The following is a 26782-nucleotide window of genomic DNA, read 5'->3' as shown; positions in this document are numbered from 1 at the left end:
GACAGTAGTGTTTGATCAGTTATAGCTACATATGTGTGGGAGTCCTTTTCTGATGCCCTCAATGGTAATACATAATATTATAAACATGAATGTTTTGTGATATCAGGGAGAAAGACAAATTTTAGAAATTGGAATTGTTTCAAAGAATCCAAACTATAAACTATAATAAATTATAATAAACATAATAAACTGTAGCATGCAGTGTCTTGGCAATGAACAAAGTAGGCAACTACTTCTAAGAGGTATGGGAAGACATTTTACCCAGGCCATTGTTCTTTATTCTTTACTGCCCAAATTCCACAGCGCTTGACATCCCATTGTCCTAGGGTCTGGGAAGAACTCATGTTCTTGAGGGTGGTTACAGTCATTGTATCAAACAATGAAAGATGAGATTTATCTGTCCTTTCCTAAAAGTAGAATATTAGTAGGGTGTTAAGAAAAAAAGGAAAAATGGACAGAGGATGGAAGGAAAAATTATTTTTTCGTGGTGATTGGGCTTTCCCTGGTATTAAAAAGGGGGGGAATTATATGCAGTTTAATAGCAAACTGTTTCTGGAACATCGGAAATAGGAATTATCACCAATTGGATGGGTATATAGCTGCTGAAATGTCTTCATCTACTTATATGAGTTACCAATAAAGTAATCTTTGGGGAAAATGTTTTAAATTAATATCTCTTCTTTTTAATAGGGTTAACCATAAGAAATGAATTTTAATGTTTGGAATATCAAAGAGATGCTTAGTATTCCCTCAGGCTCTAGGTAAGTATTATGGTTATATTTTCTGATACTTAAAAGGATCTTATAGTAACATCGATTTAATAGGAAGAGGCTCCCATCCTACTTGGTTATAATAAGAATTACTCCATACAGTGTCTAGCTCTTTTCTCCCCTTCTCCTGTCACCACTATACTTTCCCATACTTGCCTTTTTCCTACTGCCTATTTCCTGATTATAAAGATAATGTCAGTTCAGCTGTGTGTGTTAATCAAGCAATGATTCTGTGTTCAGCATTAGGCCTATGGACTGTGAGGCCTGTGAGACTTAGATGTAATCCAACATATAGGAATTCTTACCTCAGTTGGAGCAATTGCTATTGAAACAAAAGGAAGCAAAATCAAGACAATGTTCAGGGATGTATTCAATTGTATATTAAAATTCATAGGTACTATGGAGTTCAGAGTCACTCTAGCTGTTGATAAGGCTCATTGAGATATTGCCCCTACCCCAAACATAATACTTCACTGAGGTACTTACGTTGATGTACATCATCCATGCAGTAGGCCTACTATTGCTAATTTGGTGGGTGTGCCCTCTAAGTATATATTTAAGGGATTTCTAATTGCTTTTCTTTTCTTTCTTTCTTTTTTTTTTTCTTTAAAGGGCTTTTCTCTCTCTTTTTTTTTTTTTAAGATTTATTTATAAAAGCACTGGGTACAGTCAGAGGCGCGGGAGGGTGAGAGAATTCACCAGAGCCAGAGCGGGGAGCAGAGCAGGCAGAAGGACCGAGGTACACTGCTGAGGGGAGCAGCGGGTGGCAGGAGAGGTCTGCACGCCATGTGGGACCCTCCTCCAGTGGCCTGGGAGCATCTGGGGATCGAACCGGTGCTGCAGAGGCCGTGGGCACCTTCGCAACCCAGCGCTCAACCGCTGCGCCACCGGGGAGGCCCTCTAATTGCTTTTCATATGCTTTTATCATTGGATAGTTTCTTTTCTCTTAGAAATGTTCCTAAGGACAGTTTTTAATTCAGCAAAAGCCTAGAACACTGTTCTGTTTAATTCTCAAAAAGAAAAAAAAGTGCTTGTAGTTGACATAGAGTAGGGAAAATCTATCTTTAATTCTAGATCATAGTTTTAAGAGGTAAATCCTCCATGATTTTTATAAGCTCAGTAATGAGCTGGGGTTTTTTTGAATGTAGATAATTTTTCTCTTTGACCTAAAAGGGGAGTCACAGAGAGCTACTTAGCTATTTTGAGCAATGATTATGCAACCCATTATCATATTGCAGCACAATATTATATGTGAGCAGTCCATTACATTAGCTAATCTTAGAAAATCATTCTGTAATTTGAAATGTTCTTCCCTGTGCTAAACTATTTGAGATATTTTGTTGGTCTCTTATTAGTATATGGAGGTTCCTGTAGCATATAATATGTACTTACAGACTACCTAATTTAAATTTAATATTTAGAAGAGATATGACTTGTGTTTATGTATACTTTAATGAAAAGCATGTTTTCTCAGGTTACATAATAGTATCACAGATTGTTACTGATATGTATTTTAAATAAAAGCTTGTCTACCTACTTACGTGTTGTCTAGTGTAGTAGGCATAGTATACTGGTTCAAGTGTGATTGTGTCATTATCACTAGTCCCATCATATGTGAGGTTTAAAGAGTGGTGCAGATATCCAGGGGAAACAAGTTAAAAGTCCACGGTTAGATGTATTGTTTTTTTGTTTTGTTTTGTTTTAAGATTTATTTATTTATGCATGCAAGAACTGGGGTACAGGCCAGAGGTGTAGGGGGGAGAGGATTCACCAGAGACACAGTGGAGAACAGAACAGGCAAAATGACTGAAATACACTGCTGAGGGGAGCAGCAGGTGAGCCAGGAGAGGTCTGTTGTGCCCTGTGGGTAGCTGCCTGGCCAGCTGGGGATTGAACTCATGCTGCAGAGGCTGCTGATAGCTTCGTAGTGCTGTGCTTAACCTCTTGCACCACCAGGGAGGCCCCGTTTTGTTTTGTTTTAGATTTTTGTAAATTTATTACATTTCTTGCTTTGCTAACTTGAGAAAAGGAAAAAGTGCTATAAAACTTTTGGGTAAGCAGTTGCCTTGTTTTTCCCAAGACAGGAAAATAATTTAACTCTAAACATAATATTAGTTTTGATTATAGGTATATTTCTAAACAGGAGCCTGGATTAATTCATGTTTTATATTTCTGAATACTTAGAATTCGTTCAGATGAAGTATAAGTTAGTATTTAGAACTTTCTTAAATACAACCCTCTTCTTTGAATATGTTATCAAGGATGAGGCCACCAGGCCTCCCTGGTTGTGCAGGGGTTAAAATCTCAGTGCTGGGGGCCTCCCCGGTGGCGCAGCGGTTGAACGCTGGGTTGCGAAGCTGCCCGCTGCCTCTGTGGCGCCAGTTCGATCCCCGGCTGCTCCCCGGCCACCGCAGGAGGGTCCCACATGGCGCGCAGACCTCTCCTGCCACCCGCTGCTCCCCTCAGCAGTGTACTTCGGTCCTTCTGCCTGCTCTGCTCCCCGCTCTGGCTCTGGTGAATTCTCTCACCCTCCCGTGCTTCTGACTGTACCCAGTGCTTGTATAAAAAAAAAAAAAAAGTCTCAGTGCTATCAAGCTATTGCCAGCCACTGCAGCATGAGTTCCATCCCCGGCCAGGTAGCTAACCCACATGGTGCAGCAGACCCCTCCTGTTTTGCCAGCTGCTTCCCTCAGCAGTGTATTTCAGTAAATCTGTCTGTTCTGCTCCCCACTCTGTCTCTGTCTCTGGTGAATCCTCTCACCCTCCACACCTCCGGTCTACCCCTCAGTTCTTGTATGCGTAAGTAAATAAAATGAATCTTAAAAAAAAAAATAGAAATTTGTTTTCTAACAATTCTGAAAGTTGGGCATCCTGGAACCATAAGCTAGCATGATTGGTTTCTGGTTGAACTCCCATCCTGGTTTGCAGGCAAGCAAGTGCCTCCAATCTGTGTCCTCTCATTTGGAGAAAGAAAGATCGAGTGAGCTCAGTACTGTTTCTTGTTATAAATACACTAATCTCATCATAAGGATTCCACCTTCATAACCTCATCTAACCCTAATTACCTCCCAAAGATCCCATCTCCAATGCCATCACATTAGGGATTAGGGTTTCAACATATGAATTTGGGAAGGACACAACATTCGATAACAAGGTCTATCTTTTGTTTGCGGCTTTATGGCTCCTTCTCTCCCTCCAATACTGTCCCCTTGCTTTCCTACAGGCACATGCTTTATGAGAGTTTGTGTATGTCATTCTAATTCACCTTGTATACACTCAGTTATATACTTGTTTGGAGTGTCTAATGTAGTTTTTTTTTTTTTTAAAGATTTATTTATACAAGCACTGGGCACAGTCAGAAGCGCGGGAAGGTGAGAGGCCTCACCAGAGTCAGAGCAGGGAACAGAACAGGCAGACTGACGAAATACACTGCTGAGGGGAGCAGCGGGCGGCAGGAGGGTCTGCGCGCCATGTGGGACCCTCGCTGGTGGCCGGGGATCGAACTGGCGCTGCAGAGGCCGCAGGCAGCTTGGCAGCCCAGCGCTCAACCACTGCGCCACCAGGGGAGGCCCATGTCTAATGTAGTTTTAAAAATTTACATAAATGGTAGAGTATAGAAACTATTTAAAACTATTTTTTTGTGCTCAAAATTATATTTTGAGACTTATCCATGTGGTCATAAATCTAGGTCATTGCTTCTAACTTCCTTCAGTTATATGCGCATGCCATGTTTTTTTGATCTACTCACTTAGTGATAAACAGATTAAATTTGTTAAAGGATAATATTTTCTTAATCCCTACAAGTTTTATGAACTTTGATCTCCAAACTGGTGTCATATCCATGGTGCTGTCGTACAAGGAATAAAAGTGGTAATCATTAATACTTGAATTTCCATCTGGTTGTTCCCTAGCTGTTGTAATCAAAATGGTCGCCATTCAAAATTTCCTTGTGTTTCTATATAATAAGTTCTACCAGTGTGTAGGGAACTGGGGGATCAGAACATGTTAGCACTTTGCCCAGAATATTCTTAAATGAATAATTGTAATTTATGATTTCATTTGTTAAAAATGTTTGTCAATTTGACATAATTTTGTTCCTTAATTTCAGCACTACTAAGTCATCTAACTGGAATAATAATCAGACTGATTACTCCAGCCTCAGTGATTCTCAGTTCCTCTTTGGATCCCAGTTCTGTCCAGAAAATTCAGAGACCCTCTCAGCACCATTGGATTTTGGTATCCACTTGAGACATCCGAAACTATCACAACAAAATTCTCTGGATGTGAGTCTGATTTCCAGAATTTCTCTGTACACATTTCTCTATAAACTATAAAGAAGATAAACTTTAAAGAAGACTTACTCTTTTGTGTTACATATTAGAATTGACTATCTGTTAGGGTTACTTTTCTAAATGGATTTGTGCTTGATTGGTGTTTCATTTGACTTGGTAGTCTGAAATGAAAAAAATTTTCTACTAAAACTTCTATTCTATTCTATTCTATTCTATTCTATTCTATTCTATTCTATTCTATTCTATTCTAAGTTGCACTTTCTTCTTTCTACTGGAAATGTAGAATAATGTCAGTACCCTGACCTCTCCTAGAGAAAGCTAAATATTGCTTGACTAGTCATACTGTTGTCTGTGAAAAAAAAATTTTTAAAGACTTATTTATTTATGCATGCAAGAACTGGGATTCAGGTCAGAGGTGGTGGGAGCCAGGGTGGTGAGAGTATTCACCAGAGACAGAGTGAGGAACAGAACAGGCAGACTGACTGAAATACACTGCTGAGGGGAGCAGTAGGTGAGACAGGAGAGGTCTGCTGCTCCGTGTGGGTAGCTCCCCGGCTGGGGGATCGAAATTGTGCTGCAGAGGTTGCGGATAGCTTCATAGGTTGCATCTTAACCCCTTGTGCAACCAGGGCAGCCTTCTGTGAAAATTTCATGAGGATAAAAAGAACTTTAGTAAAGTAGTAATAAAATAACAAATTTTATTTCAGATCAATATTTTTTTCCTAAGAAATTTCAGGTGCTTCATGGATTTCAGTCTACTATGTCATGTTAGCTCCTTGAAAAAGGAAATGATGCTTCTGAGACCTAAATTAATGAATAAGGGCCAATAAAAAAAAAAGCTTCTTTAGTCCTTGAATTTTGAGACTAGCCTGTTTTTGCTTTTGAGTCAGAAATATTTCTATATACTTATTTATTTTTGCTCTAAAACTACTAGATTTAACTTTATACACATTGACAAAAACAATGAATAAGCTTAGGTCAGTGCTTTACTTAATAGCATATGCTCAGAGAGAAATATTTTTGTACAAAAATTGGTACCCAGGGGCTCCCTGGTGGCACAGGAGTTAAAGTCTCAGCTCTATCAAGCTATCACCAGCCACTGTGGCGTGAGTTCAATCCCCAGGCAGGGAGCTAACCTACATGTGGCAGCTGCCCTCTCCTGTTTTGCTCGCTGCTCCCCTCAGCAGTGTATTTCAGTAGATCTACCTGTTCTGCTCCCCACTCTATCTCTGGTGAATCCTCTCACCTCTGGCCTATACCCCAATTATTATATGCATAAATAAATAAAAATAAATCTTGAAAAAAAATCGGCATCCAGTAATATAAAGGAGTAAATGTATTCTCTGAATGTTTCAGAGCAAGTTTTATTTAAGAATTCAGGAAATGGCTTACTAAGTACCAACATGGCCAGTGTTGAGTTCATGTTAAATTTATCAACAGGTGTAGTGTACCAGAAGTTGAGCAACAGCAATTTAAGTTAAACTTATTAATATGACTGTGACACATCATCTCAGAGAGTGTTAATAATTCTCTTACTACCTTTATTTATTTATTTATTTATTTTAAATAGAGGCATGTTTTATTTATTTATTTGTTTGTTTGTTTTGTTTATACATGCACTGGGTACAGTCAGAAGCGCAGGAGGGTGAGAGAATTCACCGGAGCAAGAGCGGGGAGCAGAGCAGGCAGAAGGACCAAAGTACACTGCTGAGGGAAGCAGCGGGTGGCAGAAGAGGTCTGCGCGCCATGTGGGACCCTCCTCTGGTGGCCGGGGAGCAGCCAGGGATCGAGCCAGCGCCGCAGAGGCCGCGGGCAGCTTCGCAACCCAGCGCTCAACCGCTGCGCCACCGGGGAGGCCCCTCTTACTGCCTTTAAATTTATGCAATTGACTTTAAGCCATTTTATCTGACATTTTAACTATCTTTGTACTGGTGAAATAGAAACTATGCTTTATTTAATATAATTTTCTGGTGTATATGAAATTAAAAGGAAATACAGGCCTCCCTGGTGGTGTAAGGGGTTGAGTTTCAGCACTATTATGTTTTTCCCAGCCAGGGAGCTACCCACATAGCACAGCAGACCTCTCCTGTCTAGCCCACTGCTTCCCTCCGCAGTGTATTTCCGTAGATCCACCTGTTCTGCTCCCCGCTCTGTCTCTGGTGAACCTTCTCACCCCCTACACTTCTTGCCTACACCCCAGTTCTTCTATGCATAAATAAATAAATAAATCTTTAAAAAAAGGAAATTTTACGTGCTGTGTTGTTTTTCAGCTTTATGGTTTACACTTAAATATGTCTCTGCCTTGTACAGAAAGTAGTGATTTTTATAAACATTTCTATGTGTGAATTGCGATAAAGATTTTTCTTTAACAGAGTGAACCTAGTATTTTCACAAAGTACCAGACAAAACCACAGCTGTTTGGAGGAGATACGAAAGATGGAGGCTTATTTCCTCTTCCTTCATCAGTTGGAAAATCAAAAGGTCTCTTGGAACAGTTTGAGGAGAAAAAACAAAGGACAAAAGACAAATGTGACAGGTATGCAGACGTTTAAAGTGAATTATGTCTCATATTTTCTTAAGGAAAAGGAAAATGGAAAGTTTGATAGTCAACTAATTCAATTTTAACATGATTTTACTGTTGTCTTTACAACTCATTTAATAATTACTCTTTATTTGCTTTATTATTAACGTGACTCATGACAGATTTGAATATTACTGCCACAGTTTTGGCCCCTCTGGAAAAGAAAAAGATATTTGACCTCTTAGAGAAGTTCAATATTCAATTAATGTTATATTTATTCTGCCCTTTATTTTTTTATTTTTTTAAAGACTTATGTATGTATTTATTTATTTATTTTTTATTTATACAAGCACTGGGTACAGTCAGAAGCCACCGGGGAGGCCCTTTAAATTTTTTTTATTGCAAAGTAGTTTTTAATATTTGCTTTTTTTTTTTTTACTTTAATGCCTTTTCAAATGGGCATGTCTTTAAAGTATTTTTCTTCCTTGATTAAAAAGATGTGTGTATGTATGTGTGTGTGTGTACATATACACTTATATATGTAAATTTTTTTTTAGTCATATTAACTTTACCAAGTGAAACCAAGCCATGCTGTTTTTAAGCTAATTTTGAAAACTGCAATGTTGAAAGTAGCATTTTGGGGTGGTAAACACACAAAGGACCAACTTGTGTTCTGGACTACTGAAAGGAAACCACCATCATGATTTGTTGACAGTTTTAGTGGTGTCTGAAGATATGAGGGAAAGGAATCGATGACTGAGAGTAAGTAAAAAAAGAAGGAAAGGGGGCTTCTCTGGTGGCACGAGGGGTTAAGACACAAGCTGTCCGCAGCCTCTGCAGCACGAGTTCGATCCCTGGCTGACCAAAGAGAAACCCACATGGCGAGGCAGACCTCTCCTGTCTCGCCCGCTGCTCCACTCAGCAGTGTATTTCAGTCAGTCTGCCTGCTCTGCTCCCCAATCTGTCTCTGGTGAATCCTCTCATCCCCCACACCTCTGGCCTATACCCCAGCTCTTGTATGCATAAATAAATAAATATTTAAAAAAAAAAAAAGAAGAAGGAAAGGAGAGTAATTTTGTCTGAAGATTAAAATGTCTGGTTGTGCCAGAATGTGAAAGAATAGAGAAAAAGCTAAAATTGAGGGTATGTAGTCAGTTGTAGAAGGTTTGAGGGAAAGTGAATTTTATTTGCCTTGGTTTATAAAACCTGCAAATAATGGGTTTGAAGAGAAACAATGATATGTGTTGGAAATTTGACCGTATTGCATTATTTGTTTGATTTGTTCATATGATAGAAAAAACACTGATTAATCTTTTGGCCAGTGAAAATGAAAACAAACAAACAAACAAAACCTGTCAAGAGATCAATCCAAATGATTTCCCTGTATAAATGAATTATATAATTAAAAAGAATCACACACAATAAAAAAAGAATATACCACATGAATTACCACGTCATAGTTCAAGATGATTTTCTCAACTTGAAAAGTTCATATTTTTAAAGATATATCCTAAATTTTTCATATTCTTATATGTGTCAATTTTTTTAAAAGATTTATTTATTTATTTATTTTTAAAGATTTATTTATTTATACAAGAACCGGGATACAGGCCAGATGTGCAGGAGGGTGAGGGGATTCAACCAGAGACAGAGCGGGGAACAGAACAGGCAGACTGACTGAAATAGACTGCTGAGGGGAGCAGCAGGTGAGACAGGAGAGGTGCCATGTGGATATCTCCCCAGCTGGCCGGGATTGAAACCGCACTGCAGAGGCTGTGGACAGCTTCACAGCACTGCGCTCAACTGCCTGCACCACCAGGGAGGCCCAATTTTTATTTATTTATGCATATAAGAGCTAGGGTCTAGGCCAGAGGTGCAGGGTGTGAGAGGATTCACCAGAGACAGAGTGGGGAGCAGAACAGACAGATCTACTGAAATACACTGCTGAGGGGAACAGCCAGTGAAACAGGAGAGATCTGCTGAGCCATATGGGTCAGCTCCCTGGCCAGGGATCAAACCCAGGCAGGGGCTGTGATAGTGCTGAGATTTAACCCCTGTGCCACCAAGGAGGCCCATACCTCACTCCCTTATTAGCTCATCTGAGAACCAATATTCCAACATTAAACTACATTATACGAATTAAAACCATGTATATATAATTTTATATTAAACTGATTTATAGATAATTGATAGGTCTCCTACTATGTTAACTGTTATATTTTGTTGAGTTAACATTCTTTATAACATTATATAGGTTTCAGGTATATACCTTATAAATCACCATCTGTATATGCTATATTAGGTTCAACAGCAAAGTTCTAGTTTTCATCCATCATCATACAATTGACCCCTTTTACTAATTTTTCATCTACATTCCCCTTCCCTTCTAACCGCTATTTTGTTCTTATAGTAAAAAAAGTTTTTGTTTTGTTCATCTGTTTGGTTTCTCTACCACACATGAGTGAAAACATACGGTATGTCTTTCTCCATCTGACTTATTTCACTAAGCATAATACCCTCTAGTTCCATTCATGTTGTTGCAAATGGCAAGATTTCATTTTTTTAAAAAAATAGCTGAGTAACAGTCCATGTGTATATATACATTTTTTTTACAGTCCCACAATTTATTTTTGTTTTATTTAGTTCATCTGTTTGTTTTCTCTGTACACTACAGGAGTAAAATCATATGGCATTTGTCTTTCTCTGTCTGATTTATTTCACTAAGGTCCATCCACGCTGTTGAAAATGGGCAGGATTTCATCTCTCTTTTTTAAAAAAAGATTGATTTATTTATACAAGAGCGGGGGTACAGGCCAGAAGTGCAGGAGGGTGAGCGCATTCACCAGAGACAGAGTAGGGAGCAGAACAGGCAGACTGACTGAAATACACTGCTGAGGCGAGCAGCAGGCGAGGCAGGAGAGGTCTGCTGCGCCATGTGGGTTGCTCTCTGCCTGGGGATCGAACTTGTCCTGCAGAGGCTGCGGATTGCTTCATAGTGTGGTGCTTAACCCCTTGCGCCACCAGGGAGACCCTGTGATAGTTTCTTTTTTCTTAGAAATTAATATTGTTCCCAGAATGGTCTCTATACTACTTTATTCTTACAGTCAAAATAATAATCATTAGACGGATATATCCGGGAGTATTGGACTATCAGAAAGAAGTCATTGTGTTCTGAAGTCATTGTTGCCATAAAAATGAAGGTGGATCTGCTCTGCTGTGCTAACCTCAAGATAAAATTTAACCTCATTTAAGATACTATAGAGTGGATTTTAAAAACAAACAAAAAAAAATTTTGCTTTGGAAATGGACTTGAAAAGTCTATGTTCTTTTCCCCAGCAAAAGTTTTTCTGTTTTGATGCTACACTAGATGGAGGCCTTCCAAGTTCATGGAATCAATTCCAGTACATATTGTTTAAATGTTTCACAACAATTTATTTTCTTTTTTCTCTCCTATTATAGTGATACTCTGTACAATTTCATTTCCCATGTCAGAGAGAGCATTAATAGAGTGAGTATATCTATATTTCAAGGAGTTTAGAATGTCTTATATTTTTAAAAGATGCATAATCATAGTGCTTTTACTTCAGTTCTTATAGAATAGCAATGTTTTAACTACCCTTTTTAAAAACCATTAAGTGACAATTCCCAAGCTAGCAGAATAAAGCGACAGTTTGTGAATTTTTTCTTAATTTTGGTTTGCTTAGTTGCAGACATCTGTGGAAAAGTCTGAGGAATATCTCAGTTCAAGAAGTCAATCTATTTTGGATTCTTTGGAGACTGTGGCCAAGACAAGTGAGTGCTTCCTTTTTGAGGTTATCAGCAGAGGGCACTGGTGAGCAATAAACATGAACTTTCTGACCCTAGCTAGGTTACTACGGTGGATGAGGTTCCATACAGCAGTTCAGTTAAGAGAATGGGCACTTGGCCCTGAAAATTTATGGAGGACTATATTCTGGGTAGTAGGACCCTCCTCTGTGTGGGAATGCCCCTGGTCCCTAGATGCCTTTTGTGAGCATTAATTCTCCTCCTAGTAACTCTAGTACTAACTAGTAATCTAGCTCTGCCAGATTTCTTGCCTCATTGCCTGAATTGAATCAGCAGTATTCCTGAATCCCAAATGAATTGCTGGCTATAATATCTATAAAGACACTGTTCCCTTAGGATTTAGAAATACTCCAGTTTTCTACTGTTCTTCTGGCTGCCTTGGTTTCAGTGAGAACAGTTTTATAATGAATCACAGCATATTTTCAATTTCAGTTACAGTTTGTGGTTTGTAAAGTCCCCTGCTTGGCCAATGAATGATTTATGTTTAGATGAATTAGAAAGCCATGGTCCTGGCCCTTACTAGGCAGAAGAGAGCCATAACATAACAGATCTTCCTAGGAGGAAATCTCTCAGGAACCATCCACTTCTCAGTTAAATAACAAGATGATGACTGCATCTGTACTTGTTTGCATGTGTCTGTGTGTGTTATTCTTTATTTTAAACAAATTGAACATTTATTCAAATGCCATAGAGTAGATTGCTCATGATTTACAAAAATTAATCCTTTTGTGGGGCTTAGAAATTAATCCCCATCTGTCTATAAAGCAGCACTGTACTGTCTGCTGGCTTCCAAACTGAGTATCACACACACAGGGCAACTGTGCATCTGTTTAGAAATAAGTCCTGGAAGCTTAGGACTATTACCCTCACAAGAAGTAACAAGACAAAGAGAAGGAGCAAATGAAGGATGTTTCCTTCATATAACATGATATAATAACTCATCTGTAAGTACTCAAGGAACTTTTTTTTGTTTTTGTTTTTTTTTTTTGCATTCTACATTTTTAACTGGGTGAAGTTCAATAAGGAGGATAGCAACAAAGGCGTAACAGTTAAGGTCCAGAAAAGGAGATGGAAGTGCCCATATTTCCAACACAAAACCAAGGCAGAGACAGGGCTAGAATTAAGTTTAGCTTAGAAGGCACATATATCCTGATCCTTCACCCTGATGGTTTCTTAATTTTCAGCACCTAATGTTTAGGAAAGGGAGCCACACTGATAGGGCAAATACTAATAAATACTGCAGTATCATATTAAACATAAATCTGTTTCAAGTCACCAAGATGGTCTTCACTCTGCTGATTCTTGTCCCAAAGCCTTGTCCAGCACACAGGCCAGGAGCCCCCTCTCTGTCCTCTTTCTTGAGCTCTTCTTCCCTCTTGCTCAATTTGCTGGTTATGTGTTAAAGAAGACTTTGGGGACTCCTAATTCTTCCCATGAAAATACTACTACCAGGCCTCCCTGGTGGCACAAGGGATTAACACACCACTGTGAAGCTATTAGCAACCTCTGCAGCATGAGTTCCATCCTCAGCCGGCCAGGGAGTTACCCACATGGCGCAGCAGACCTCTCCTATCTTGCCCGCTGCTCCCCTCAGCAGTGTACCTCAGTCAGTCCTCTCACCTTCCCACACCTCTGGCCTGTACCCCAGCTCTTGTATGCATAAAATAAGTAAAATACATCTTTTTTATTTTATTATTTTTATTTTTTATTTTTAAAGATTTATTTATTTATGCATACAAGAACTGAGGTACAGGCCAGAGGTGTGGGGGGGAGAGGATTCACCAGAGACAGAGTGGGGAGCAGAACAGGCAGATTGACTGAAATACACTGCTGAGGGGAGCAGCGAGTGAATCAGGAGAGGTCTGCTGCACCATGTGGGTAGCTCCCTGGCCAGGGATCGAACTCTTGCTTCAGTGGCTGCAGACAGCTTCATAGTTTGCATCTTAGGCTTGTGCCACCAGGGAGGCCCTAGTGAATGAATTTTGATGATGATCATGATGTAATGTATACAGATGTCACATTCTAATACTGTATACCTGACGCTTATATTATGTTTTAAGCCAATGTTACTACAATGAAAATTATTAAAAAGAAAAAAAAAGGAATGAGGTCCACTTAATGGACCACATTGGAGTAATTTATTCATTGTTAACGAAAGCAGTTCATGTGCACATAGTTCGTTTGTTCCAGGACACATCTGTGGAGGAGTTTGACCTGAAAATTGGGAAGGGTATCCCAGAATAAAAGGAGGGTTGAAGAATTGCCTCTTCTGCCCTAGAGACTCCCGAGCCTTTCCTCCAGCTCTTATCAGTACAGCAAGGAGAGAAAAACTAAAGAATAAAAGGAAAATCACTGACCATCAGTGAAAAAGCATTCCTTTCCAAGTTGCATCAGAATTTGATCTCTACTGGGCTCTTCTCAAATTACTAAAATAGAAACGACAAAAAAAATCATCTCACAAGAAAACCGATATTGTCTAGAATATGAAAGTGGATTTAAAGTGGTATTTTTATTTAAAAAAATAGAAATTAAATTAGCTTTCTTCTAGAGAACACACACACACATACACACGAGATTTATAATCTATAGATGGATGTGCACACATATTAATGCAAAATTCCAGAAACCTCATAATAATAAATCCAGGAAGTGAACCAAGATCTCCATGGGGGAAATTTGATCATTTTACATTGTATGCCTGTGTATATCCTGCTATGGCTTTGAGTTATTTTCATAAATAAACTTTTTAAAAGAGAAAAAAAAAAAGGCTAGACTTTGGAAGTAATGACCTTGATCCAAAAGGAGAAGAGCCTGAGCATGTTTTCCAGGGGACAAAGAAAGACTATGAGAATATCACCGATTCTTCCAGAACACAGAATCTAGAACACTTGTTTTGTCTTCCTCTTTCTCTGCTTTTGTGGTTGGTAATGTTCACTGTTGCTAAGAAGCATTGCTATTTAGGAACTCATCTAGGATAATTACATTTGCTTTCTACTACAAATATCCACATGGATATCTGGAAAAATATTTGACTAAGTTTAGGAAAAAGAACCCAGTACTTGAAACATAAGTAAACAATCTGCTAACTGGTTGACACATGGAATTCAACTTGTGAGAAATCGGAGAAAATTTGCCTTCTAAAAAAATTATTTTATTTTGTTTTAATTTAAATGTGGTAAAATACATATAACATAAATTTTACCATTATTGTTTTTTTGCAAGATCACACTGGCTTGTCTTCTTAGTCATAATAAGTTCTCTCTTACCTCAGAACATTTGTACTTGCTGTTTCCTCTCCCCCTAGTCGTTGCAGGGCTAACTCCTTTTTATCATTCTGGTTTCCTCTTAGATATCTCTAACTCTGATGACCTTATCTAAAGTAGGTGCCCTCCCATCCTCTTATTTTTATTATAAAACCTGTCATAGCATTTGTCACAATTTTCATTTATTTGTGCACGTTTGTCTTCTGGGTTGGAAAATTCATGTAAGTAGAACATTTTGTTGGAGATTTTATCTGTATGCCTAGTACAGTGTCTGATAATAAATTTTCAGATAAAGCAGCAGCCCTTCTGCCCACCTGTGCCTATGCAGGTGCTTCATTCACTGACCTTATCCCTTTGTACCGGGGCAGAGGCAGCTGTTCTCCCAAGGCTGCCTGCCTGTGACTATACAGGCCTCTTTTAGCAAAATTGTCTCTTTGGGGGCAGCTTTTGATGCCTGCTTATGTCTATGCAAATGTCCTTTATTTTTCTCTCCCTTTTTTTTATACTAACTGTCCTTTTGGATATTAAAAAAACTGTTTTCATATAAAATTGTAAATCTATTAATATGTTCAAACATATCAGAAATTCTTTAATTTTCTTTTTTTTTTTTTAAAGGAATTTTCCCTTGATTTTTTTTTTTTTTTTAGATTTTTTTTTTTTTTAAGATTTATTTATATAAGCACTGGGTACAGTCAGAAGCGCAGGAGGGTGAGAGAATTCACCAGAGCCAGAGCAGGGAGCAGAGCAGGCAGAAGGACCAAAGTACACTGCTGAGGGGGGCAGCGGGCAGCAGGAGAGGTCTGCATGCCATGTGGGATCCTCACCGGTGGTCAGGGAGCAGCCGGGAATCAAACCAGTGCTGCAGAGGCTGCAGGCAGCTTCACAACCCAGTGCTCAACCGCTGTGCCACTGGGGAGGCCCTTTAATTTTCTTATTAGAGACTTCCTGCCTGTTGTTTAGTCTTCCAACTCCAGATGTTATATTATTCTTTAAGGCCTAGTCAGAACTTCTTTTCACCGTCATTCTGAGAATCCTTTTTTCCATGCTGTCTTGGATCTCTTTGTTCCTGAACTTTGGCTTGTGTTGGTGGTACACATCTTCTAGTTACTTTTGTGATACATTTCATTATCTTCTAATTCTCGTTTGGTTGTTGGGATGTTTGATGCCATTCTACTTCTTAATTTTTTATGTGTGCCCCCTCTTTTATGGACATTTTCTGAGTCTCATCTTCCCCCTTGATATTATGAGAATCAACTGAAAAAATGCCACACGCTTTCTAGATAGTGATATGAATATAAAAATAATACTTGGTATATTATTCCTGATTACTTTCTAATTGTCTTGTGCATTTAAGATCTGCATGAATTTATAATAGTTTACTGTGCTTTCCCTTTTAAAATTCATGTTTATTCTCCAAAATAGAAAAAGCCAGAAAAAAAATTTTGAAATAGCTATTATAATTCTTTGTCCTCTTCCACAGGCTTTGAAACACAAGCTTTGAAACAAGTCTGAATAAGAAATAAAATGCTTCTCATAATTTCTAAACTCTATTGTAAAGTTTTAAAGTTTTTAATAAGATTGGGTAGAGATGCAAATTAATTATCTTGTAAATAGCTGAACAGTTTGTCCCAATGCCACGATTGAATAATCCATCTTTTCCCCACTGATTTCAAATACCCCTTCCTTTTCATTTCAGTCATTTCTGATCTCAGTTTTGGTCTCATATCCAATTTTTCCCCTCCAGTTTATCTTTCATTATGCAGGAAGTGTTAAGGAGAAAATGTGACCTTGTCAACCTCTGCTTAACCATGTCTGTGAATAAAATCTTAGAATCAAGGCTATATTAATCTTGACCCACATACCCTTCTGACTATGTCCTCCAATCAAGCCTGCCTCTCCTTTCGTATGCTTTAGCCGTGCTGATCATAGGGTTCATTTTTGGAGAATATGGTCTTTCTTCTGTTGGTAGTTCTGTTGGTCATAGTTCCCTCCCATGGGTTATTAATAATTAGGTAAATATCACTTCTTTAGGAAAGTTTTAACTCACCCCCAGGATTGGACTAAATTAAGTGGTCTCAAGCTTGATCTACTTTTCCTTTAGAGCTTCTATAACATATCTATAAACAGTTCTTTGTATAATTACTCATTAGCTACTTGATAAGTTTATAATTTCAAGAAAATTTTATCTTGAGCACTCTTTTTTTTTAATTTTTTAAAATTTTTTTTAATTGAGGCATGTTTCATTTATTTATTTGTTTGTTTGTTTGTTTTGTTTATACATGCACTGGGTACAGTCAGAAGCGCGGGAGGGTGAGAGAATTCACCAGAGCCAGAGCGGGGAGCAGAGCAGGCAGAAGGACTGAAGCACACTGCTGAGTGGAGCAGCGGGCGGCAGGAGAGGTCTGCGCGCCATGTGGGACCCTCCTGCGGTGGCCGGGGAGCAGCCGGGGATCGAACCGGTGCCACTGAGGCCGCGGGCAGCTTCGCAACCCAGCGCTCAACCGCTGCGCCACCGGGGAGGCCCTATCTTGAGCACTCTTATCCAGTATACCTTGCCTAATGCCTTGACTATAGTACGAGCCCATTAAGTATTTAATTAGTAATTAGATGAATAAAGGTATCACATGACTTGGAGTTTAGCAATGAAAATGACAATAATTAACTGTAATACAGTATATTATTAAGTGTGTGTTTGTGAGTAAAATCTCCCCAAGCAAAATAGGGTAGTCAATATCAGACTTGAGTAGTTAGCATTCAGTTTGCCAAGCTCATTAAAATCCAAATATAAATAAAGGATTAATAAGAGGAAGGTGATAAGTGATAGTAGATACACAAGTGACACAGCACAAAACAAACTCCCAAACCAGATAGGAGATGATATTTTCTAAGGAGGTGACTGCTGAGAACAGAAGGAGGAAAAGGAGTTATTTGGACTAAGGTGATGGTTGAGGGGATGGATAGGGTGACAAGATAAGCAAGAGTACTCCAAGTCCAGAGAACAGCATGTACAAGGGTCAGTGATGAGAAAGATGTTGTTTTGGAAACAACCCAATGACACAGAGGAGGATGGCAGCTAAGAAGAAATGAGCCTGGGTCTTGTTAGTTACTTTAAAGATTTGGATTTCATCCAGTGGCCACTGGAATTCTTTTGAAAGTTTCAGTGAAGGTTTCAGAGGGGGTATGATCATCTCTTCATTCCAGAAAGATCACTCTGAAATAGTACAAAAAACTTAAAAGAACTCAAACAGTACAAAGGGTGCTAAAGACAGTGCCAAAGAGTGCTAAGAACCAGTGCCTGGGGTAGAGGACAGGTCACTGTCAATGGGTTCACACAATTGCACACACAGTTGCAAGACCACTCAGGCTCAGGGTCCAACAACAACAGGTTTATTTAACAAACAGGAGATTGGGCCAAGGAAAGTTTTTGAGGCCACAAATGGCTGGCTATCTCACCTCAGATAGTGTCCTTGGTGTCCAGAAGTCCCAAACAAAGGTCACTTGTGGAAGACGAAATGACACTCCAGCAGCCCACAAGAGCAGTGTGGACCAGGCAGAGATGGACTCAACAGCACCAGAAGGTGGTGCAGAAGACCTACAGGCTGTGGTCAGCTCTTTGAGATGCTGGGCCAAGCCTGACGATGCTCCTTACAGGCACTGTCAGATGCACTTATAGCGGTTGAGTCTCTGTGAAGTCTACAAAGGTCAATGAAGGTCTACGAAGGTCTGAGAAAGTCTGGTGAATCCCACAGGGGTCAACTGCTACATATGTCTCTCTCTTCAAGGATCCTTTTTGAAAGTGGTACAATGAATACTTCCTCTTCAAATGATGGCCACTGACTTCTTCAAAGGTGGTCCAATGAATCCTTCTCTCTTCAGAGGCTGGCTTCATACTCACTGAAGCTGGCTCTGCTTTATATCCCCCTCAGAGTCACCCACTCTACAAGCCTGACTGGATCACTTTCAATCCTAAGCATCTGATTAGATAATTTAACACCAACCAACTTGTTATCCATTTTTCAATCCAAGAAATTAACTAATAAAGTGGACTTGAATCTAATTGGTCCATTTAGCTCACACCTGATTGTTTCTTTTTTTTTTAGTATTTTATTTATTTTTTATTTGTATATATTTTACATTATTGTTCATTTTTAAACAATGTTTGCTCCCCACCCCCTGCAGGTGTAGTCCCAATAGAATTTCCTTCACCTGTGCACCATCACCACAGTCTCCTGTGCTCCTCCCTCCCTTCCTTCACATCCCTCTCCCTCCTCTTTCCCTGCAGGATGTCTCTACTTTATAATTGTCTGTTTGTTTTTGTTTTATTTTGTTGTGTTGTGTTTTGTATTATTATTTTCCCTTGATGCCTTATTTGGTTCCTCTGTATTCCTCTTATAGGAAACTGTCTGATATTTTTCTTTTTCCTTCTGACTTATTTCATTGAGCATAATTCCTTCTAGCTCCATCCATGTTGCTGTGAATGGCATGAGTTTATCTTTTTTGATTGCTGAATAGTATTTCATTGAGATTGGTTCATTTTTTTAATTCTACACTAGATAAAAAAGGGGGCAATATCCCAGCCTGTCCTGCATCCAGGAGCCATGGCCAGAACTGGCCTCACTGAGGAGGGGAGAGGAGGAAAGGGAAAGCCCACAGGCAGTGGGCTGATGCTATCATGCCTCAGCCCCAAAAATGCCATCTTGCCCCATGGCCTTTGGGGAGTATGGATCTGCTAACAACTCTGAAAACAGAGCTGGAAGGAAGGGCAATGGAGAATGTTGTTGCTGACATCTGGGCAACAGGTTTTAGGATCCCCAACAGGACTGAAGTTTGGTCTACCCTAGCCAGGGAGGGAGAGGAGAGACTGTAGAGGAACCACCCTATTTTGGCTTCCTCCCTTCGCCAAACCTAATCTGGGCAGACAGATCTGGCATCTAACAGAGCATGCTCAGGTGACCCATGCCAAATTCCAGATCCTTACTCTCCAATGCGGTGGCCTGGGAATGGTGGGGCATGCTGTAGTTTCATGAGGTGAGTTATCATTGTTCTGTTCTGTATTTAGTGCGAGAAACTTCACAGGCCCAGAATGATCTAGTATTGGAAGCAATGCAGGACAAAGGCAAGGTGGAACAGGCACTCCTTGAGATGCAGAAGAGATCTGAAGCTGTAAGTGTATACCTTGACTTCTTTCCTTAATGACTTTGTCACTGAGAGACCCAGAGAGATACATTTAAAATTGCCAGTTTTCAGCCAAGAAAAGAGGCCAGCACAGACCCCTTGATAATGGACCAGAGTAGAGGTCAGCTTCTTCCCTCAAGGTTTATCTCCTCCCTCAAGTTTCTCTGGAATGATGTGCAGCCTTGGGCCCCTGCTCCAGGGCCTGTACTTCTCCTATAATGGTCCCAGCAAAGGAGAAGCCTTGGTTCTGATGCAACATCCTTTAGCTTGTTCTCATGTTTTATTGTGCCTTCAAAGTTGCACTTTCCATAACTCCCTTCTTTTTCATTGCCTTTCCCTAGAGACAAGCAGAGTTTATAGAAATGAAGTCCAACTTGAAGCACCTTGAAGTTTTAGTTGCCCAGCAGAGTAAGGACTTTCAGCAGCTGTGTGAACAGCTGGGCCAACTGAAGATGCCCAATATTCTAGCAGAGCTAAAGAAATTGATCTCACTTCCTGGGGTACCCAGGCATGTAAAAGACAACACTTCCCAGACCTCACCACCTTTGGCCCAGAGCTTCAGTTTTACTAGGGAGGAAAAATATGCCTCTCATGAAACAGTTAGGTGGCAGGGCCAAGGCCCCCCGGCTGCAAAGAATCTTACTGTGGGCTCTCTGTGGCCTGGGAAATATGGTGTCTGCGGTGAGGGAACTAAGAGTGATGCTCTCCAAGAAGAGGCTGCGCTGCTGGCAGCTGGAACCAGTACAAGAAACAGGCAAGTAGAGGACAAGGCTGTGCAGACAAACTGCAAGAATTGGGCTAGTAGTGAAACAAGCTCCCAGAGCCATGGCTCCGGCATCCTTGGTCACAAGGTTCCTGGTAATGGGGACCTGGTTTCCCAAGGAGCCTCAGAGCTTTTATCCCTAGATTTTTCAACCAGCATTCAGAACACTTGTCAAAAACATCACACCAAAGGCATGTTTTCATGTGACCCTTGTGAACAAATGTTGGTCACTGAACAGAAAGGCAGAACTGTAGAAAGAAGGGGGAGAGGCAAGAAGCAGCAGCCCAGGAAAGCCCATAGAGGTAGGCTCCTAGCCAGGAAACAACAAACTCCAAGTAACACCTGTGCTGTCAATTCTAAATATCCTCAACTTCCAGTTTCTGGCCCTAAAAGGCCCCCTCAGAAGCAGCCACTGCACCTGTGGGATCCAAGGAGCCCCACAAAATCAGTGTCTCCTGCTCTGGGAGGAATAGTCTTGCCCAATAAGATAGCAACGGCAGCAGAAGGGAGCCTCTTGCTGTTCAACAGGTTCTCTTCCCAAAACAACAGTTCCCAAGAGGACCACCAGATTAGCTGGTTCAGTGACCTCAACCTTGGAAGTTCAGAGACTCCTCTATGCAAGGACCCGGGGAAGAATCTGCTCTATGACCTGGGCTTTGATAGTAGTGATGATGGTTTCTGACCAGCCCTCAGAGACTTCAGCTGATGCCTTATAGGTCTCAGCCAGAAAGATAAATTATAGAACACTTGGACTGGCCAACTGTAGAGAGTCCTGGAAAACTGCTTGGGGTCCTCAGGGTCAGAGGCCAAGGGGGTCACGACAGGGGTGGGGGTAGATTTGGCAGTTTATGTACCAGGTGCTAGCAGCCCCTGACAAGCATAAGGGAAAGTATATCCTTATTTATTAGAATGAATAGTGATGAGAACTAGGGCAGCCTCCTGGTTGTGGAGCATCAGGAGGGTGCGGTGTTTGGTGAAAGGAGGGCTGACTTCCATATGTTGAGTAGCAGAAGGGCTCTCATAAAACTGTTGCTGTGGCAGCATGACTCCCAAACACAATTTTTTGTCTTCAAAATATTCCCTATACCTAAACTTCCAGATCTCTTTTCTTATTTTCATCCACTTTGCCACCAGAGCTTTTGCATTTTTTTGGTTATTGGACATATTACAGGACACACTAGGTCAGTCTTGTTGTGAGCAGAGACACAGAGCTGTCAGTGGAGTCCATGGAGGCAGTTAGGGCTGCCAGACAAATACCCAGAGCATCACAGTTCCCAGGCTACTGATTCCACTTTCCTTCCTGTCTGCTTTACCTTTGTCCTATCTTTCAACCACTCTCTTCAAGCAAATGAGACTTCGGTAGAATCTGCGCCATTTCTGGAGAGCAAGGGAATTATATCAGCCTTTGGCTTTCCATTTATATCTTGCTGAAGTTTTAAAATTTTTGCAATACAGATGTATTTCTTTAATAATAACAAATCAAAAATAAAGATGAAACTGTTAAAAGGCATGTGTTTTTTCTTTTATTAAGGTTATTAAACTGATCTCCCATCAGTTTATTTAAGGAAATCAAATAGATAAGATGGGTGTCAGAAAGAAGTCCATTGTCTCGCTGAGCAGAGATCTGTGAGGCTCTTCTTCTTCTTTTTTTTTTTTTTAAGATTTATTTATTTATTTATTTATTTATTTATTTATTTATTTATTTATTTATTTATACAAGCACTGGGTACAGTCAGAAGCGCGGGAGGGTGAGAGAATTCACCAGAGCCAGAGCGGGGAGCAGAACTGGAGGTCTGCACGCCAAGTGGGACTCTCGTCCGGCAGTCGGGGATGGAACCGGCGCTGCAGAGGCTGCGGGCAGCTTTGCAGCCTAATGCTCAACGGCTGCGGCTGCGCTGCCACAGGGAAAGCCCTGAGGCTCCCACTTTTTCATCTGTGCAGGATATTCATGTGAAGCTTCCTGTTTCAGGATTCTCCAAAGGCAGACAAGAATCGCAAGCAGTTGTCACTTCTGTCTTGCGGGTCTGACAGGGCTGGGAAGGTCTAAGCCTGAGGGCAACTTTTCTTTCTCCCCCAACAGTGTCCCCACCAGAACACCCATGGCTTGTTACTTGCCTTGAGTTAGGGAATGGTTTGTATTTACCTCTGTAAGTTTATTCATCCTATTAATTTATGTCAAGCTGTTTTTTTGTAGGCAGCTCTCAATTCTTTAAGAGATGACAACAAATTTTGTTTTTCTACTGTTATGTGAGAACGTTAGGCCCCAGCAACAGTTTCATGTGAGGAAAAGAGAGTGCTGCAGCAAACCCCCCCTCCCCACCCCAAAAAAAACAGTTTTGTCCTCTGGGATCCTCATAAGACGCCTTTGAATAAACCACACCCTACTCGGGCTGATTTTTCCTTTTTCCTGTATGAAAGTAAAACTCAAGGCACAGACTTGCAGAATTTGCCCATTTTCAAGTTTCAATGGAGCCTCTGAATGGACCATTATAAAAAGCAGTGGTTTTGATTTCTTATTTTATATTCTTTATTTTCAGGAGTGTATATCCCACTAAAGTCTGGAGGAGCTGAATTTGCCAGCAGCACCTGGGGCAGGGGTAACAGGCCCCAGCTTCAGCTGTTCTCATTTCCAATCCAGGCCTCCTTTAGCCAGTACTTGGGAACCACAGGCCATGGCAGAGGCCTCTGTGGCTCAGAAAGTGCAGGCTTGGACTCCACCTCAGGCTGCCCTGGCCTCTTCCCTCCCCCTGGGCCTCACTGGAAGTCTCTTCACCCTGCTCTCTACCAGCCCCCACTGCCTTCCCTGCTGGTTTTCTGTGTGTGTACAAGGCAGGCATGGGAGGAAGGAGCCCAGCCACATAAAGGGATCCTTCCCATCATGCCTAAACTGCCTGTTGAGCAGTTAGCATGAGACTTACAGAGCAGAAAGATTTGTATCTGGAAATCTTTAAGTTGAAAAGTTTAATATTTAGTCATTTTAATTCGAGGTTAAAACCCTATTGAGAGAACTCCATCCGTGTTTGTGACCTTATTGAAGGCTCTGTCCACTTTTCAAAAGCAGGACCCTCTGTTCTTTGATTGAGCTGGGGTGAGTTACAAAATCCTGTATTTCTTCAGCAATATTTTGTTTAATGAACTCAAAGGTCAAAGTGATTCAATGATCCATGAGCTGGGTGTTCTTGTAGAAGGAGCAGTAAATTTATCTCCTAACAAAGCTGGGTTAATTAAAGTTACACTGTCTGTCTCTGGCAATCATCAGGAAAGGATATTGTTTATTTCTAAGGCTTTTTTTTTTTTTTAAATAACTACTGTATTCCTGCCAGATTTGGTGAGCGTGACACAGCCCAGACACATCCCTGAAGCATGCACCGCTTTTGGCTCTTTGGATGCTGATGGAGATGCATGGAGATACAGGGGTAGAGGTGGTGGGAGGTCTGTGGGTCCACATCCCAGAGAGCCCCCTTAGAGGATCCCTTTGATAGGATGCCAGCTAATCTGAGGGTAACATGGAGCTAATAGCAGCAGCACCTAATTGTCTTGATAGTCAAGTACTGAATTTTTTCTTCCTCCAGTTTTTTATTGAACGTAACTGAATATATTGTTTTCTTTTGTTTTTGTTTTTCAAGTAGCATATAAATGTCACCTACAGAGAGACCTTTCCTGATCTTTTCTCCTCTGGAGCTTGCCCTACTCACTGCCCGTTCCCTTAATCCTGCTTTAATGTTCTCCTGCAGCTCCATCTGAAATGATGTAATAATGTGAATACCTTTTTTTACACCAGTGGAATATAAACTCCAAAAGCAAGATCAGCACTAACCTTATCCCTGCAGTATCCTCAGCATCCGAGATGAAGTCTGACAGTAGTAGACCCTTGAAAAATACTGAAGGCAGGGGTTGCTTGCTTATTATTTAAACAGCTCTTCACAGCCCTGAAGTCAGCATCTTCCCTGTTTAGTGTTTTGCCTTCGGGCTCCTGACAGGGGTCTCCTGCAAGATGTCAACTCTTCTCTCTCAGGCCAGCTCCCAGCAACTCCCTTCACCAAAATGCCCAGAAGACACAGCCTTTCTGTCCTCAAAAAAGAGACAGTTGTTTTCTACAGGGTTGAACAGTTTTGAACATTTTTTCATTCTGGGCCTTAGGCCAAAACTCTTCATCAAATCATGCATTTTCCAGTTGGCCTAGGACAAGAAGTCCTTCCTCGCCAAAGCTGAGATCCATTGTCAAGTAGATTTCCTGAGCAAAACTTTGTTTCCTCTATAAATATTTAGCTAGAACCTAAAATATTAACATTCTCCCACATACTCCAGGGAGAAAGCAAGTTGCCAGAACCTCAGATTGTCTGGGGATAACAGCCTTTTCAATAATTATCTACAAACAGGTGCTACAGCCTCCCTTGTTTACGTGCCCCCCTCACTGCTCTTCTCTACGGAATTAAACATCCACCCCTCAGGGGAGGTACCACTCCTATACCAGGTAAGCTCCTGACCTGACCAGGAGGGTTACTGGCCTGAATTAGGTCTCTTTCACAAGTCCTTTCACGAATTTTTTTTTATGCATACCGAGAACTGAGCGACAGGCCAGAGGTGTGTGGGGAGGCAGTGAGAGGTTTCGCCAGAGACAGAGCGGGGAGCAGAACAGGCAGATCTACTGAAATACACTGCTGAGGGGAGCAGCAGGCGAGACAGGAGAGGTCTGCTGCGCCATGTGGGTCACCTCCCTGGCCAGCCACTCCCTGGCAGTGGCTGCAGATAGCTTCATAGTGCTGAGACTTAGCCCCTTGTGCCACCAGGGAGGTCCCTTTTCACCAGTTTTTTTTTTTTTTTTTGACCATTAACAGCTCATAACTCCATAGGTGACAAGACGGTGTTGCCTTACCAGCACATTTCTGGGCACAGAAGTGAGAGACACACTTGTAACCTTGTAACCTTCTCTGGGACTGGAAAAGGAGGGTCTGGAAGAATGTCAAGGTACCAGTGCCGGTGGCTCTCCTCATCCCCTAGTGAAGGGAGGAGGGCAGGGGTAGGGAACCCTGAGACCCACATATAAGTACCCAATTGTGCTGGCTGACGCACACAGAGAAGAGGCATACTAACTTGGCAATAGTTCAGATTCTAGAACTAGACCTACATGCCTGGGAGCCATGCCTGAAACTATAGGAATCACAGCCTGGACAGGGCCGAGGACAGTCACCATTTCCAGCCCATGGTTACCCTTGAATTGTCCTTTTGAAAGAACATGCTGCTCCTTGCTGCACCTTCACTCAGCCATTCACTCATCTCTTTTTCTCAGCCTTCCTCACCCGTCCCCCAGCCTCTCCTAGGAGCCTCTGCAGACCAGCTCCTGCCTTATACAATTCCTGTCAGCCTGCACACTGAGCTAGTTTCTAGTGGCTTTGGCATCAGTGCTGGTAGGATGTAGCCAGGGGACCTGGAATCCTCTCCTTAGAGGGCTGGGTGGGCCAAACCTCTCACATGCCTTGTGCTGTGGCTTGAATTTGCGGTTTGCGACTGGCAGGTTCCAGGTCTCCTATTTATTCTTGAAACTGTCTTGTTTCTATTTTGATTCTGCTATTCCAAATTGCAGTTTGGTGTTTCCACGGAAACAATTCAGTGATTGTTTAGCTTGCCAAGATGAACTGCGGGGGAGAGAACCGAATGACGTAAAACATGTTTAGTTCCTCAAATATGACTATCAGTGTCTTCCCAAGAAGTCTTCGGCTCCAGCTCCCTGCAAATCTGAGGAAGTTTTATTAAAATAAGGGTCCAGGCTCCCCTCAGCTTAATCCCTATCCCTGTACAGATGAACGTATGCACATGTCCACAGCACTGAGAAATATGACAAAAGCAGGAAGGTGTCCTTGGAGCACCTTGGAGCCAGGGATGCAGCCAGTAGATGACACCAGGAAAATGATGAGGCGACCCCTGCTGACCTGGGGCTGGCAAGCCAGAGAGGTTCAGGAACCTGCTTTCCTGAACAGCTGTGTTTCTGCAGTGAGGAATCCAGGATGCATGACCCTTTGGTAGATCTGAAGGTTTTGCTGAAAGAGGCAGACTTCTCTGTCTGGCCGGAAGAGCCCAGACCCTCCTTCCACCCTACCATCCCCCCAGGCTTAACCCTTCTTCCCAAAGGCCACAGTCTGTCACAGGCAGAAAAAATATCTTACTTCGTTCTT

The 26782-nt window shown here is 41.2% G+C and overlaps 1 protein-coding gene across 1 annotated transcript; it reads left to right on the top strand.

Annotated features, from left to right (window-relative positions):
- Positions 1-705: 705 nt before the first annotated feature.
- Positions 706-21291, top strand: IHO1 (interactor of HORMAD1 1; the record flags this gene model as incomplete). Its single annotated transcript, XM_084247906.1, has 7 exons — positions 706-761; positions 4879-5053; positions 7435-7598; positions 11043-11091; positions 11288-11375; positions 19731-19834; positions 20188-21291. 7 exons carry the CDS (start codon positions 706-708, stop codon positions 21289-21291), a joined length of 1740 nt encoding a protein of 579 aa, XP_084104032.1.
- Between the last annotated feature and the right edge of the window lie 5491 nt (positions 21292-26782).

This window comes from Talpa europaea, assembly GCF_964194135.1.
Source record: "Talpa europaea genome assembly, chromosome: 11".
Taxonomy (NCBI): domain Eukaryota; kingdom Metazoa; phylum Chordata; class Mammalia; order Eulipotyphla; family Talpidae; genus Talpa; species Talpa europaea.
Note: the sequence above shows the minus strand (reverse complement) of the source record. Positions and strands in the feature narration are given on the sequence as shown.